Raw genomic sequence first — 16,309 nt, forward strand, 5'->3', positions numbered from 1 at the left:
GAACCCTGTGGGCGTGGCCTCGTGACGCCGGGCGCCGGCGGGGGCGTGGCCGCGCGACGCGAGTCGTGACGCGCGGTTCCCGGAAGCGGGGCGGGCGCTGGTTGGCCGGGCGGGCGGGCGCGGGGGGCGGGGCCGGGGCGGGGGGGAGGGGGCCGCGCTTGTTGTTGTTCCCGGGACTGGCTCGCAGGGAGGGCGGCTGCGGAGCCCGGCCCCGCCGCGCGGGTGAGGGGGGCGCGGGGCGCGGAGCGGGGCGGGGGTCGGGCCCGGCCGGGTCGAGCCGAGGTGCTGAGTCAGCGCGGGGCGCACGTGGCCAGGGCCCGCTGGATGCGGGGTCGGCCCCGCCGCGTGACTCAGCACGGGGCGCCCGGCCCCACCCGGGGCTCTGCTCCCACGTGGCCGCGGGCCCCGGGCTGGAGGGGGAGCGGGGAGCCGGGCCGGGGGCCGCGAGTCGCAGAGGCTCGGTATCGGGGACAAGCCCCCTCCGGAGCAGGGTCCCCGGGGCTTGGCCCCCATGGCCTGAAGAAGCCGTCGCCTGTTGCACAAAAGTTGGGCGGTTTGGGAAGGGGCGGGATGCTGCCTGGCCGGGGTCTGGAGAGGTCGCCCATGCCCCGCCTGTGCTTCGATGGACCTCGGGGGCGCTGGAAACGAGCCAGCGGGTCCCTGGTTGTGCCCTGCGCGCCCGGGTCACCCTGCGTCGGGCAGTAACAGAGGGGGCGTTGCGGCGGGAGACCGATGGGGCAAGTGACTTCTTGGTGGCGGGGAAGGGAGCGACGGCCCGGCAGGCCGAGGAGGGGCCGTGCTGGAGGTGGCCCCAGCTGGCTGGTGGGGGCGCAGGCCGCCGAGGTGGCTTGCTGGAGGGGACACCTGCCAAGTAGACCCGCGGTGGTTTTGAGACCGCGCCCTCTGTGGAGGGCGGGTGGGGCTTCCTGAGAACTGCTTTTCGCCCCCTGAACGGGTGGTGGGGTGGGGTGTTAGCCCCACGGGGGTGGAGAAGCCTGGCTTCTGCTCCCTTCCCCCCCCGACAAAGGAGTGGCACTCGTGAGAGAAATGTCCAGGCCGCGAGGGAGGGGAAGTGGAACATGTCTGAACTCTAGAAGCGCGCCATGGTCAGTTGGAGAGAGCGCCTTCCTCCTCCTCCTCCTCCTGTGGCCCAGGGGTGCTGGGAGTCTGCGTCCCTGGGCTGCGCGGGGTGGAGGAGAGGGGACTCGTTCTCCAGCTCCTGGAAGAAAGCAGGCTGGGACGGCTCCACTTAGGAGCAAGCCCCTTTGGGGAAAGTGGCAGCGCAGGAAATGGAAAAGCTGCCATTCCTTCTCTGCCCTCCCTCCCTCTCCCTAGCTCAGCTCTGGGGGCCGAGGAGAAGGCAGAGAGGTGAGAAGCCAGAAAACCCCTGTCCCAAAATGCCCCTGTCCCACCAGATCCAGAGCTGCACGTCTTATTATTGGAGGTTTTGGTCCCTGGGCGCTTGGCGTGTGCAGGCAGGGGCACCCCTGCTCCCATGCCAGCCCAGACAACATGCTGTGCCGCCGTCCTGCGGTGGCTTAGTATGGAGGGAATTTACCTTGCTGCTTGCTCACTGATGGAGCCGGTGCTTGCTCCCTGCTCTGTCTCTTCCGTGTATACACTGTAATGCAGAGTAACCTTCCTCCTGCAGTCACTTCCTAAACATGATGGACGCTCCGGTTATCCAATGGCCGTGCCTAGCATTGGCAGCACAGAGGGGAGGGAGGATTAACCCTGTTTGTACCTCCGAGGGACTCCTGGTGACAATATGGAGGATGTTTTTTTCAAGGAGGAGATGGTTATAGGGGGGAGAGGGCTTGTGGGCTTTGGTTAGCAAGATGCTCCGCATATTGTAGACCTCGCGGGGGCTTTATTCCTGCACTTTGGGTTAGCTGTGTTAAATGATCTTGGGGTAATTCATATGCAACCTCAAGAAGTATTTTTAAGGCTACAAGAGGTCCTTCATATTAGGGAAGTTTCACCTATGTTCTTTCCCCAACCTGTTGCGGCAGTAGTGGTTTAAACCTATGTCTGGCTTGAAATAACTAACAGAATTTAATGGTGAATGAAATAAAGCCTAAGCAGCCGAATGTTTATAAGGGCTTTCTGAAGCCCCCTGGTTTTGCACTGAAACTTTGTAGCAGTCTGATGTTTGGGAGGGGAAGCAGGGACAGCTGGAGCTCTCGGCCCCCCAGGCGGCATGGCAGGCAGTCGGGGCTGGTGGGATAAGCGCGTTTGCAGATTGATTGAGTAAATATCCAGCTGCGAAACTCTCCAGCAGTGCTGACGCCTGCAATTATCAGGGAATTTCAGGCTCAGCCCCCCATTGAGAAGTGCAGGCAGTTTATGCTCTTTTCTGGGCCGTTGTTTCAGGCTATCTGCAAACTTGGGCAGATATTGTTGCGTCACTTTAAGCTGCTTCTCCCTTGTTTGGAAGGCTGTTTCACTGTGGGCCTGGGATGCCAAAAAAACTTTTTTTTTTTTTTTTTAAGTAAATGAAAGCAATTATCCTGCTGCTCAGCTCTAAAACAGGGCACATCCTGCAGCACGCTTCGCTGTCTTGCAGACTGTGGGTGCCTGAATAACCATCCTCATGTCTGTTATCTTTCCCATTCACGTGGAGGTTGGACTTAGTCCGTGGTGCTCAGGAGAATTCACACGCCCTCATCTCAGTTCTGCCTCTTGGCCCCATAGAAATCGCTGACCACATACTACCTTGATTTCCCCAGGTGACAAAAGTGGTACTTTTTCTGTGATGCGGGACTTAAAACTAAAATGCTGTGCAAAAATGAGTTATCACTTCCATAAAATGCACTGCGGGGAGGAGTGCTACCCTGTGTCTGAAGCTGTCAGCAGTGTATCCGACCTCTTCAGTAGCTGCCGTTCCCCCTCCCTCTTCCCCCCAGTAAGTCCAAGGTCTGTAATGTGACACAGGCATACTCTCATGATAGCCTGAATTGGCCGCTCTGTAACCATAGGCTCTCTGCAGCATCTGACTAGGTTGTTTACCAAAGCATCGAAGACCGTCTGATCCCTGTCCAGGCTTCCCCCGAGAGAGCCTCCGAGTCGTGTCCCGGCAGCTCTCAGATTCTGTCTGAAGGTTCCTGAATCTGTTCCTTGCTGGTGGATGCTGGTTCTGGTCCATAAGGGAAATGGAAAGCTGGCCAGCTAGGCGAGTTCAGTGTGTGGAAAGTAAACAGTGACTCACCCCTCCCTGGTCTCTTCTCTGGGCTCATGGAGAATTTATTGCTTTGCATGCGTTTGCTGTCTCCTTGATTCACATCATCAGCACCCCCCTTCATCCAGATGAACGACAAGTGTCAGTCTGTCTTGCAGAATGCGGGAAGACTGCTGAAGCAGGGGGAGGACCCGAGGATGACGGGAGGGATGGTGCTGCCTGCGTCCCACGCGGCAGCGTGTTGGAAATCCATGTCAGGTCTCCAAGGGGCAGAGGCACAGAGCTTGGGGCTTAAGCATCTGCAGTTCCCTTCACCTGTAAGACCTGATGTCCTCCTTGGTGGCCACGTTCACATGGCCAGCTCTGGAGAAATGGTCGGCTGATGTGACCATCTCGCAGGTGTCTCCTCTGGTGTGTGGCACTGAGATTTTAAGATCTGGGTAAGTGCGTGCTGCTCTCAGGTTGAAATGCTTCGTGCGGACCAGGAGGAGGGTGGGAGGTTCAGGCTTCTGGCAGCAGTGGGAACCAGGACTTGCTTCCTAACCTCCGATAATCTGACTGCTCATTGATGCCTGCTTGGAGCTTGAATGTGGAGGGTCACCAGTCTTTTGAAACTTTTGGCCATTATGTCCCTTAAGAAAGAGGAAGAGGGCCAGGTAGCTTGTGGGTAAACTCAAAGTGTGGATAGGTCGCTGACCAGGTGCCTTACAAATCGTCTCGCTGTGTTTTGGACTGGCTGGAGGCAGTACTGCTGATTTAAGCCTGTGGGCAGAATGGAGATTCTTGATGTGATGCGTTGTACAAGATGGAGAGTCCTCTACCATGTAACCGTCCTGGCATGGCAGTCCTCTTAGGGAGGAGAAAAGCGGTTGTTGGCCTTTTTGGGCTGAGGATTGTACATCGTCACATTGCTGTACTTGCTGTCTCGCGTGTGTCTGAATGGAAGCTAAATACTGATGGGGCTTTCTGCTGGATAATTTTGTCCTGGCCACTGTTCCATTTTGGGATAAATGGGTTTTAATGTTCAAGGCTGTGTACAAATTACTCACAAGTGCATCCATGCCTGCTGTGAGGTAGCAGCCATGACTGTCACTAATGCATTGCTTTGTAAAGTGCTTTTGGAGCCCCAGCATGTGAGAAGTGCTATTTGAAAACTGATGTAGTCTGCTGTGCTCTTCTTCCTTGCAAGTCATCTCGCATAGCAGTGCGCTCTTGCCTCTATCCACTAGTTAGGGCTGTCTTTATCTTCCCTGTCTTGTGCTGCCTCTAAGAAAGTTAGTAGGGGTTACCAGCTATGCCAAACCAAAACCACGCAACTTGGAATTCTGGCCCGAATTCTCCTGCCAATGTTGACGGTGATAAGGGGGGCAAGCAAGGGTGTTGGCAAGAGTGCCGTGGGATTGTTTTATTCTAAAAACATGACATCACTACAACGAAAGCACTTCTTAATACAAGAGGTGCCAGTCTGTAAGCCCTTATCCCCTCGTTGAGGGCACAGAACTGCCTGCTCTTCTTGTATGATACTCGGAAGTGTGCCAGGCTGCTTGCAAAATAAAGATGTAATGTGGACCGTGCTCTAAAAAGCATCCATGCTAACTTTAGATATGATGAAAGCAATTGCAATTGCAATTAAGAAAAGAAGGGCAGGAATAGGGAAAAGAAAGAAAAGGGAGCTTCAAAACACCTCTGCAAGCCGTGTGCAGTGGACGTCTCTAAGTGTGGAATAGTTGCTGCTGTTTACCTTTTTACTAGGAGTTTTTGTCTTTGGATTCTAAAGATAGGAAATGCCACACACTGTAATATATTTAACTGCTTGTGGGCGATAAATGGACAGTTTTAATCAGTACAGATTGTGAGTATTTTTATCCTCACTTTACAGATGGGGAGATTGCGTCAGAGTTTAAGAAACCAACCCAAGGCCACAGAGGACATAATTGTTGGTCAGGATTATAACTCTGAGTGCTTGTTCCAGGTCCTGTGTTTGGACCCTACCTGCAGGCCGACTTACTTCATAAGATGATGAGTCTTGGATGAATGGTCACTGAGTCTGTGATTTTGATGGATCTTATTTGGATGTTCGCCACAGCGCCGTGTTAAACTCTGGCGGGTTAGGGGTAGGGTTAGTGATGTGCTTTGCAAGTGTTAAAGGGGCATGACCCAACCTCTGGGAGATGCTGTTCCTGAATAGCAGCTCTTCTCAGGAGAGGGGGCTTGTCTGAATTGGCGTTTCTCAACCCGTGGGTTGGGAAGTGGGTCTCAAGAATATATGAAAGGGTCGGGAGCAAACTTTAAAAAAATGGTTTCTCCTTTAAAAGAGAAAAACATGGGAAACTGCGGCTTTTTCCTTGCAGGCTGGCAGAGTCCCAGCCTGTGGGGGGCCCCCATACCCCACACGTTGGGGAGCCGGGGTCAGTGGGTTGGGAGTGAGGGGCAGCACATTAGGACTGGCCATTGATGTTTACAAACGGGCCTTGGTACAAAAAGGGTCGAGACCCCTGGTCTAGATGCCGATCGAGTGCACAATGTGCTGCTGATCCAATGGTCCCATTTTGCACAGGTGCCGGTTGGGAACACTGGGGTATCCAAGTCCCTCCTTCATCTCTGTCCCAGTGACTCTGCTGTATTGCCTGGTGCGATACCTTGAGTACAGCGACGTGTCAGCAAAATGGCCTTTGAATTAAAAACAAAGGCAATAAGGGAGGTGTTCAGTACCGGTGACCCCCAGAGACGGAGGGCCAGGATAGCGTGCTTCTGTTTCTAATTTCTGTTGCTGTTTTTGAATTTCCTGGACCCTTGTCGGCTCGTCAGGTGCCGACAGCGTGCTTGGCGGTGTGTGAAACGCAGAGGACTCCAGGGCCTCCCTTGAGGAACTTGCAGTGTAAATAGGCATTGCTTCAGCAGCCATCAGAGACACAAAGCAACAGGTGACCAGAAGGGGGGTTTGTCACATGGAATCAAAGCCGCTTCCTATTGCAGCCGTGTTACTTTGGGTGGCAGGCTCACCCGCATTGCAACCCCCGGGAGGGAGTCTCGGCCCTCCACGCTTGTTTTCCGCCGCGTTTTACATGTCTTTCCATCTCCGCGCAGCCAGCAGCGTGTTCAGTTTTTCCGTCGGCTGGTGCAGAAAGCGCTTTGAAGACACGCCGGGTGAGGATCAAAAGGCTTTTTGTGTAATCGGTGGGTGTGACCGAGGCGTCCCCCGCCTCCCCCTCCTTTTTGACTTTCCTTTTCCGGTTTTTTGCTTTGCCAAGTGCCGACAGTGGGACTCCAGCGTGCCCCTTCCCTTCTAGGGCCGGGGGGGGGGGTCCAGCGGGTTTCTGGTTCTGTGGGAATGCAGCTCTCCAACTCTGTAAACAGCCGGTGACTCACTTCATAGCTATGGCACCGACTGACTGCAAGGCCCGAGGCTGTGTGTGTGTAGGGAGGGGGCTACAGCCTGTTTCCTTTCTGCACTGCTTTCCCCGTTACTCACTGGGATCATTTGGCCAAGACCAGGAGCCTTTCCTTCCTCCTTTGCGCACTAATGTATTTGTGCCTGTGGCTCGAGTAGGACGGCGGCAGGGGTGCGTGCTGAATACCAAGCGTGACGGGGGAAACGAGGGAGAGGTGGTCCAAAGGGGGAGAAGGGGAAGGCGTCTGTGGGGGGGGAGCTCGCCCCTTCCTCTGCCCTCTGTGCAAAAAACCCAGAACTTAGCAGGGCATGGAGGTCAGCATTCGGCTTCCCCCTTTCCTTTCCTCCCTGCAGCAGGTGACAAGTGCCCTCGCTGGGGTTGCACCGTGCAGTCTGTGAGAAACGGGTACCGTCTGTCCCAGACGCTGTTAGCTGCCCTGAACTGAGTCTGCTGCAGAGGAGGAGAGGGGCGGTTGCTGGAGATGCTGTCCGGGTTGGAGCGGGGCGGGTGGTTAATACCAGGCATGAGCTTGGGCCCGGTGCAATGCTCTGCTAAAGGCACCGCACACCAGTTGCTTTAAGTGGCCCATTCATCACGAAGTGTCTGTCGCTGGTCTGGCTCGCACGCTGCGTGATGGGAGGCAATCGAGACGGGTGGGGGAGAGACCAGCCGGGAGATGGAGCAGTGTGGTGGAAGCCAGATGAAGTGCTTTAATAAAAAGGCGCTCAAATCCAGGGAAATTCCTCTACGCTGCACTTGTTCTCACCCCTTGTTATCTTGATTTTTGTGTGTGTGTGTGTGACACGATGATGAAATGTCTTGACTGGTGCAGTTCATATACAAGCTGAGCCAGCATCCTTCTGGCTCCTGTCACCCCCCCAGCCCACCTTCGCCACCCCTCTCCACCGCCGCCCCCACCCCGGGGTGTTTGCAGACATGAATGAGTTTGTTTACTCTTTGACGATCTTGTGATGTCTTTGCACAGACATGACCTGAAGTCATTATTGCTTTTGGGCTTCTCTGTTTCCATGGCGACTGTCTCAGGGTTGGCTACTTTCCCAAGGTCACCATGGCAACTATCAGAAGGGAATCATGCTTGGGATGCTTTGGCTGGATTTTTCATGAATGATTAGAATGTGTGACACGACGCAGACGTGGAAATGGGGAGGGCTGGGGTAGGAGGGGGGCGAACTCCCGCCAGACAGTCTGTGTGCGCTGTGCGCCCAGCGCCGCCGCAGCCTTCCCAACCCGCTCGAGCCGCTCCTCGGGAGGGACGGACTCGGTGTCGGAGCCGAAGCCCTCGCGCCCGCCCTGGCTTCTGCAGCCAAGATGCTGGGGACAGTGTAGGGCGATGCCGTGATGTCACAGTGCGGGGCCCTCGGCCGTGGTAGGTGCAGAATGAGCGCTTGCTCCGGCAGTGTCATCGCTCCGGCTCGGTGGGCGTGAAGGTTCGGGAGCGAGGGCCAGCGCCGCGGCCTGAAGGGGTGTAGCGACCCGCCGAGGTGAGCTTGAAGGGCAGCGTCTCACCGGGGCAGAGGGGATGTGCCTGGCCTTGGCAGGTCCCCTCTTAGCTGAGGTGGGAGAGCATCCTGGAGCAACAGTCTCGATCCCTGGGGAGATGCCAAACTCGTCCCTCGTTTCGCCAATTGATTTTTGCACCTCTCTTGGGTTTTTTTTAGCCATGATTTTTGGGGTGCAGGGTGGCTTGGAGGGCAGGTAGTGAGAGAGGTTTTTGCTCTCTGGGCTGCCATTTCAAATGTAGGCTAGGTGAATGCAAAGAGAGCAGCTACTGTCCTCTAGGTCTTCGTGGTGTCTTGGGAAGTGGGCCGCTGGTCCCAGTCCAGTTCCAGGTGGAGGGACCTGGATCCCCCCAAAGCCTCCACAAGGAGCCAAAGGTCAGATTGGGTCCCGGAGACCGAATTCCTGGGCAAGGGAAGGCAAGGTGGCCTTTTGGGTACCATGCACTGCCTTGCCAGCATAATAGCTATACACAAATGGGCACTGGGCTCCCTCCTCCTCTTCCTGGCACAAATGTCACCAAGAATTTGGAAACCTTTGCGGCTTTTCAGAAAGCTGCATTTACAGGGCACCTGTCGGCCATGCATGGGAGCCCTTCTCATACATGAATGAGCAGACAGCGTGCAGCCTTCTGAATCTCTCCTGCCATCCCAAAGGATGATGAAGGCTTGTGTGGCCCCCTCTCTTTGCCTGGCGCTCCAGAGATGCGGTTCTGCTAGCTTGAAATGTGCGTACACGTGTTGGTGATGTTTCATTCTCTAATCTTATTGTAACCTGAATTGTATTTTGTTTTGTTTTTTAATTTTTTTTTCCAGTTGCAATTTCTGAGCAGTTTTGTCCAGGCGACTGTGCCCAGGTTATGACGACTAATCCCAAACCAAATAAGGCATTAAAGGTATGGCGGGAGAGTGGTGGGGATTACACAGGGTAAATGGGATGGGTGAAGGGGCCTTGCTCTAGATATGTATATTGCTGTCAATGGTGCCCACCCCATGTTCTGAGAGACTGGTATATTGATGCCAGCATATCTCTTGGGTACCAGCAGGGTGAGCTCAAGAAAGAAGAGTGGAGGGGAATTGATTGTGTCGTGGGGGAAGACTGAAGTCTCTGGGAGACATTTATAACCAGGCTGCACTGGAAGCATGTTAACAGCATACTGGAACAGATGTTCCTGGGCCCAACAGCGGGGTGCTGCTACCATAAGAAGAATAAACGCTGGGAAAGGTCTTGCCTACAAGTGTGTTCAGGCAGGAAATGTTTCGTAGGCAGACTCACTTCACAGCTTTCTTGCACACTTTACTCTTGAGTCTGTTGAAAGATGCTTCCAGTGTCCTGGGGTCTCCATCAGGTAGCCCCCCATTCTCCAGAGGGCATTCTACAAATGATTTTGCTAAACTAAAAGTTTTTAAAAGTTTGATGGAGGGGTCGTTCTGCTGTATTACTCCCCTGTGCAGAAGTCCAGTAAAACCACTTCAGGTGGCAGTTTAACAAGCCAAACGGGGGTAACTTTTGGTCCACACTTGAGTGGGAGACCTTCAAAGAAAAGCTGCAAGATGCAGAAAGTAGCAGTGATGGGCATTCACTCCTCCCTGAGTGTGTCCTGATTTCAGCCTAAGGCTGGAAGGCACAGTGTTCATGAAGGGGCAGGCCCAGGGTAAATCCCGTGGCACATTTCAGTTCAAGCCTTGTAGCTCAAATAAGGTAACTATCACTGTCACTGCCTCACCATAGGTGTAAAGTTGACCCAGAACACCTTGCAGTGGTGTCTAAACCCTGAGAATATGATGCTGAAATATCTGCTATGGTGGCTGCATTTCAGTGGGATGCCTAATCTGTGACATGCTTGGAGGTGCCAAATAATCAGGTCTGCATCCATTACGAGTAGCAGAGGTGTCCTCTTGTTTTTGTTAGGAGGGCTGTGAAGTAGCTTTTTCATCCACTGTATTGCTGTGCAATTGGTATTTTCAGGTAAAGGAGGAGTCGGGAGAGAATGCCCCGGTGCTGAGTGACGATGAACTCGTGTCAATGTCCGTACGGGAGCTGAACCAGCACCTGAGGGGTCTCACCAAAGAGGAGGTCATCCGCCTGAAACAGCGGAGGCGCACGCTCAAGAACAGGGGCTACGCCGCCAGCTGCCGCATCAAGCGCGTGACGCAGAAGGAGGAGCTGGAGAGGCAGCGGGTCGAGCTGCAGCAGGAGGTGGAGAAGCTGGCCAGAGAAAACAGCAGCATGAAGCTGGAGCTGGATGCCCTGCGTTCGAAGTACGAGGCGCTGCAGACCTTCGCTCGTACCGTGGCGCGAGGGCCCATCACCCCGACCAAAGTGGCCACTACCAGTGTCATCACCATTGTGAAGTCGGCCGAAATCTCATCCAGTTCTGTGCCGTTTTCGGCAGCATCCTAGTGCCCTCAGCAGGGGAACCAAGCAGCCTTTCGGGGGTGGGGGGGAAGGGCTCTTATGCATCGTCCCGGAGTCCTTGGTCACTTCAAGAATTGGCATTGGTAACGAATCTCTCTTCCAAAAGTGCAAAAAAGAAAAAAAGAAAAAAAGAAAAAGAAAAAAAAGAAAAGAAAAAGAAGAAAGAAATGTCTACAAGGGGAACTTAACTGGCTGCTCCTCTGTGAACTCAGCGGCTCTGCGTACCTCTCATGGCCGGGATTTGAGCTCTGTATGTAGTACAAGTTTCAAGGCTCGCTTTGTCCTCACTGTTCTTCCCCAACCCCCTGCAGGCTGTGGGCAGCCTTCCGGCTGGGAGAAGATAGCTGACGAGCCTCCGGAGCTTTCACGAATGATGCTCAAAAGCCAGGAAATAGATGGACTGTAGGAATCATCATGTGAGGACTGTGGAGAAGAATTTCCTTTAGTGGCATCCAGCTACCCTGTGAGAAGTTACTTCACCCTCCACCACCACCTCCATCTGTAATAGCAGTGGCAGCGAAATAAGCTCCGGAGCAGATTTTGTCCTGCCGTGCATGGGTGTGGATGGGTGGGCAGCATCGTACAGAGGGCAGTAGGTCTGGGTGAGACCAGTTGGGGAAAGCCTTGTCTTCATCCCACACTGATTATGAGTTTACATGATTCAATACTTCCTTCACTTCACCCCACCCCACCCCTAACCTGTGTGACTTACAAGAACTAAATTGTAGCGTCTCTTATACAAAGCCAAGTCTTCAATAGCTCTTTCCCTAAGATGTGCCTGGAAATTGGGTATACTTATGCCACGTATTTCTTCCAGATAATCCACAATCTTGTAACAGTGGCTTTTTCAGGGTTTCCTGAAGCTTAAGGCGAGGAATCGCAGGAAATGTGGAGAGAGGTGGGGTAAGGGGCAGTAATTTTGGAGGTATTACTGGACTGAAGCAGAATTGATTGCAGGGTAGGAGCTGTTCTGCTGGGAATCAGCACTGTGAAAAGAGGTTTCTATAGAGCATGACACAGAGATGTTTTTAAAGCACTGAACCAGAGGGGCAGTCACCTACGGGCAAGAAGCTGGTGGAGACTCCTCTACTTGACAAAGGCAATGGTGGTTGAACCGCCTCTGCCTGAAGTGAACACTTCAACCTCATAGGCCATGTTCACTGGTCTCTGCCAGCCAGCGATGGGCTATAGGATGCTGGGTGGGGAAGAGGAGGAGGGGTTCTTTAACTGCTTGGTCAGTCACTAAGGCAGGGTGCCAAAGAGTAAAAGACCTTTAGTGGTTTGTATTGAGAGGGTTAAGGCTACCTGTGTGAAGATGACCCTTGAAACTTGACACTTTTTCTTTGGGCAGTGCTGTCTATGAATTATCCCAAGAGATAGGCCAAGGGCAGGACTAAAATGGGGGTAGATAAGTAGCACTTATGGTTCTGAGGAATGATTGAGAAGAGGGAATTATGGCTCAGCAGGAAGTGGGAAGCCAAAAGGAGAAGATTCTGCTGTTCTTTAATGGGACTGAGGATGAATGTGCTTCCAGGTCAGCATAAAAATAGCTATGATGGTGTTTGGTTTGACACAGGCAAGAAGAGGGGCAGCGTCTGGCATTCTGTGGGGGTCAAAGACTTGTGGGGTGTCGGATGCCTGTTCCAATGCAGGTTAGAAGAGGATGAGATTGCTGAAGCTGGAGATGAGGAGAGAAGATAGCTAGTGCTCAAGAGAAGATGTGTGAAGTAGGTTAGGGTTCCAAAGGAAAAAGGTGATGGATGTAGTAGGTTAGCAGGAGGATGCTCCTGGCATTGACCAGGGTAGAAAAGTAGCCCTCTAGACCCATGTAAGACGTCAGTCGAGAAGTCCTCTCCTGTCTTGAACAATAAGAATGCAGAATTTTAGTAAAGCCTTCCTTGTCTACAGAAGTGGTAGGTAGTTCATATCTTCTCGCTGGAGTCTGGGTTTTCCGAGAGAGTCCCTTAGCAAAATAGGTTGAGGAGGAGGAACCTTGCACTTGATTCTTATTGGGCGCGTCTACATGTGCGTCAGTGTGCTGTAATTATGGTGCTTTGTTTAGTATCTAGTAACAGGTACTAAAGGCGCCTATAATCAGCGCTACTGTGCCGTAGCACCAGCACATACCTTTTCGGTGACGCTAATGCGCAGTAGGCTAATTACTGCTCACCAGCGCATTTGCACAGCTTTCACTGTGATGTGCTAATGCACAGTAGCATGAGTTTACTGCGGTTCTAGCATCTCGTGGAGATGTGCCCGTTCAGTCCTAAACATCTGCATTCGTGACTTTACTGAGCCATAGAGGCTGAAGTGTAATGCTTCCTGAAGGCTTAGAGCCCCGCCAGATTAAGTTTCTACTGGAGGGAAGGAGGAAGTTTTTCTAAAAGTGACTTTTCAGCAAGTATAGTGTGGGTGACACATAGCATTACCTCATTTCTTTTCCCTCCCTCCTTATCTTTTAGAAGGCAGATCGATGTCCTGTGTATCAGTACCCTTTATTGACTCCCCCAGCAGAAGCTGAGGAAGAGAAAGATGTTACTGTTGTTCCCTGGTCCCTTTTCATGTTCTACAGCTCAAGAATAGTTAGGTGCCTCTTAAAACAGGCAGAGTTTAGATTCCTAGCACTGTTGGGGCTTTAAATTAAATATAACATTTAAAAAAGAATGGCCAGTAGACTTGGGAATGCCCAAATGCTTCCAGTTTCTTGAATGTCTCCAGAGCTCCGTGTTGTTCCTGAATAGACGGGAACACCCATCTGGGCATCCCTGACTACACCGGGGAAACGAAATCTGTGAAACAAAGAGACCGATGGGTAATTAAGCGTAGTTCTGTGGGGTCTTCTTGGTGCTGGAATGAGAAGAGAAACATATCTGAATTCTTTAGTGGCACGTCCCTCGTGGCCAAGTATTTTCCATTTCTTGGAAGGGTGCCAAAGGCTCATCCATGTGATTGCTAGTTTCGTGCTGCTGCCGGCACGTAATCTCTGGTCACTCGATTAAGGACAAGAGGCCTGGGTGTTATTAAAGCTGTTGATACCATAGCCATGGTAGGTAATCCATATTGGATATCAAAAAGGACCACGTGGAAATATTTAAAGAGAGAGAAATATATATATAAATATATAATTATATACATTTTATCGTACAGATTTTTCGTAAAAAAAAAAAAGACGAAAAAAAGTTTTGTTTTTTTTTTTTCCAAGTTTGATACTGTAAATCTTTATTAAAGGAAATTTCCAGTCCAGGGCTCCTTGGGTGGCGACGTGTGTGTGCGCGCACGGGGGGGGGGGGCGGGGGGAACAAGGCACCCTGCCTAGCTTCCTCAGACGGATCGGAATTGCAAGATGACGTGGAGGGAGGAATGACCTGAAAGCTGCTCCCCATATTAAGGACCCAGTTCCCCTCCCTCCTCGCTCAAGGGTGCTCCAGCTTGAGGTGGTCCCATTTGCATTCCTCTGGGGTTTGGGGTTCAGTTGTGTTTGGATTTTGTTCTGTTTGGCTTTTCCCTTTTCTCCGTCCTACACTTGCAAGTCTGACATGCAGGGCGAGAGCCGTGTGCAGGGAATTTGGCCGCTGCCTGTGGAAGCACTAAGGGGGGAGCCTTGTCAAGGAAAGCGTACGCCTCTTCCATTGCTCCTTCCACACAGCAGTATCTCTTGCTGGTTTGTACCATGAAGGGCTCCCTCTCCAACTCCAGAGGTGCTTTTCTCTGCCCCTTTCTGCTCGTCACATCAGCCTTAGCTCTGCAGTGGCATTTGGATCCACTGCTGAACCCCAAGCCTAGCATTTCTCTCTGATACCATCCTGTGCACGACATGGGAACCCCAGTCTGGGTGGGCGGAAGGCTAGGAGCAGCCTGCAGGATGCCCCCCCGATCCACAGTTGGGGCATCCCGGGGTGTTTGCATTGGGCAGTAACAGGAGGCAGTTCTTCTGTTTCACATGTCTTGTGCTCTCCTTTGGGAACAGGCACTGCATCCCTCTTTAGGGCAGCTTCTGGACCCTTTAAGCAAGTCAGTGTCTCTGCCCTTGCCCAGTCGTGTCTTCTACCCGACGAAACCAGATGCAGAGAGCAACAGGTTAGCTGCTGTGCAACATCACAGCCTCCTGGGACAGGGTTTGGGGGGGAGGTGGGGGAGAAATGGAGGTGGATAGTGAGAGTGGGGAAGGGGTAGTCAGTGGAAGAAGCGCGTTGCTCGAATAGCAGGGGGCATTCATGCTATATAACTCGGAGCCCGGGAAGGAGGTGGCGGCATTCTCCCTCTCTCAAATCATTTAAACTTTGTTGTCATGATTGTTTTTATTTAAAAAGGAAAAAAAAAAAGACAAACTTTTGTAATGTGGGTTTGTTTTCCCTTGTCGTCTGTACTTCAGTCTGCTGGGGTGTTTCCATAGATGGTGGATCCTTTGCTTTCATTTTGTTTTTTAAATGATAGAGGTCTTCTGTTTTAAGTTTTGTTTTGTTTTTTGTTTTGTTTTTTATCACCAGCTCCTTCTATCCTCTGTGGTTACTCAGTAATTTCATTTCAATATTTATTTTTGTGCTGCTTTTTTATTATAAAATAAATTATTGATATACCAAGTAATGTGGATTCCTGTTTGTAAGGCGTATAGCCCAGTGTATGTGTCCATTACTTTCTCTTGACAGCCACACCGTAATTTATTGCTGTAAATTTAGCTGCAGTGACTGGTTTTTGTACCTTTCCAATAAAGCATTTTCTGGTTTCAGATTTGCTCTGGTGTATCGTCAGCATTTCGGAGCCTGAGTTGTTCTTCGCTGGAGTATTTCTCTTGTCTTAATCCCTTTTAGCCTGTACAGCATGTAGCCCGCTGGGGCCTGCTCTTTCATTCTGTTAATGAAAGGCGGTTCTTTAGAAGTCAGTCTGGGTACGTTCAGCTGTGACTCACACGGACTGTCGGCGAGAACAAACTTGGGGCATGTATGACAATGGAGTAACGTGATGTAATCATTTTGCTGGTTAGATATGTGCTACTGCATCCCGTCTCATAGGTTTAAGTACTTCTATGGTGCAGCGAGCAAGAGCATACGCCATCCTGGTGCTACCGCTGTTCTCGCTGACCTGGTGACCTGGCCATCACCAAGTGGCACCAGCTTTTCAGTAGATTCAGCATCTCTTCCCAGTGCCCTCGTTTCTGCCGCATGACTCACTTGAAATTATGTGCATCTATATGCAAACAAGATGTAGCTTGGAACTGAAAAAGAGATGCGTAGTGTGGAGTGGTTTGTGAGACAGCAGAACTAACGCATAAAAGACATATGGGCTATAGCTTGGTGGGAGACTTCCCAGCAGCTAACAAGAGGTGGTGCTTTCTATCACAGTCAAGAGATCTTAATCAAGTGCTGAGGCTGCCGCTGCATGAGACGCAGCCAGCTCAACGTGCGCTGCACATTCTTTCAAATATATAGAGTCCTACCTCCCATGTTGTGATTGTAAAGCCCCTTCATTTTCCCCATGTGGATACTGATGGATGCCTTAAACTTGTCACTAAGCCTGTTTGACTTCTGATCCCTATTTTTCCTTTGTTCATTTGTTTCTTAGCTTTCAACAGAGAGCCTGATACTGGAAGGTCTGATTAGGAGACAACCTCTCCTTTCAACCTACACCTATGAGATAGTTAAGGTGGAAAGTAGAAGGAAACAGGATGGCAAGTTAAGGGAATTCAGGTACATTAAAGTAAAGGCACCAGTAAGAGGCCTAGAAGTTTAATCTTAATAGCAGGCAGAACACTTTTTATTAGGTAATTATGAAGGATGTGACATGAGCTGAGCTTGTAAGGATTAGC

General features: G+C 51.7%; 2 protein-coding genes across 6 annotated transcripts in view; one reads left to right on the forward strand and one right to left on the reverse strand.

The window, feature by feature from the left end:
- Positions 1 to 1,674, reverse strand: part of LOC149855005 (lysosomal alpha-glucosidase-like) — a 21,957-nt gene extending 20,283 nt beyond the window's left edge. The window contains exon 1 of the mRNA XM_090023399.1: positions 1,559 to 1,674. The gene's annotated coding sequence lies outside the window, so the exon portion shown is untranslated. The remainder of the gene's footprint in view (positions 1 to 1,558) is intronic.
- Positions 144 to 15,232, forward strand: MAFK (MAF bZIP transcription factor K). Of its 5 annotated transcripts, none has more exons than XM_090023404.1 (3): positions 144 to 222; positions 8,904 to 8,983; positions 10,057 to 15,232. In XM_090023404.1, exons 2-3 carry the CDS (start codon positions 8,948 to 8,950, stop codon positions 10,489 to 10,491), a joined length of 471 nt encoding a protein of 156 aa, XP_089879530.1. In that variant the 5' UTR covers positions 144 to 222; positions 8,904 to 8,947; the 3' UTR covers positions 10,492 to 15,232. The 5 variants fall into 5 exon arrangements, with proteins under 5 accessions (XP_089879530.1, XP_089879527.1, XP_089879528.1 ...); XM_090023401.1 differs by lacking the exon at positions 144 to 222 and adding an exon at positions 6,127 to 6,355; XM_090023402.1 differs by lacking the exon at positions 144 to 222 and adding an exon at positions 6,127 to 6,325.
- Positions 15,233 to 16,309: the final 1,077 nt, after the last annotated feature.

The sequence above is a fragment of the Crocodylus siamensis genome, chromosome 12 (genome assembly GCF_052110815.1).
Source record: "Crocodylus siamensis isolate JL-2025a chromosome 12, ASM5211081v1, whole genome shotgun sequence".
Lineage (NCBI taxonomy): Eukaryota > Metazoa > Chordata > Crocodylia > Crocodylidae > Crocodylus > Crocodylus siamensis.

Coding starts and splice junctions, on each gene's coding strand:
- MAFK (XM_090023401.1), top strand. CDS start 6,127: ATGGAATCAAAGCCGCTTCCTATTGCAGCCGTGTTACTTTGGGTGGCA. Junction 6,356..8,903: donor AAAGGCTTTTTGTGTAATCG/GTGGGTGTGACC, acceptor TTTTTTTTCCAG/TTGCAATTTCTGAGCAGTTT. Junction 8,984..10,056: donor AACCAAATAAGGCATTAAAG/GTATGGCGGGAG, acceptor TGGTATTTTCAG/GTAAAGGAGGAGTCGGGAGA.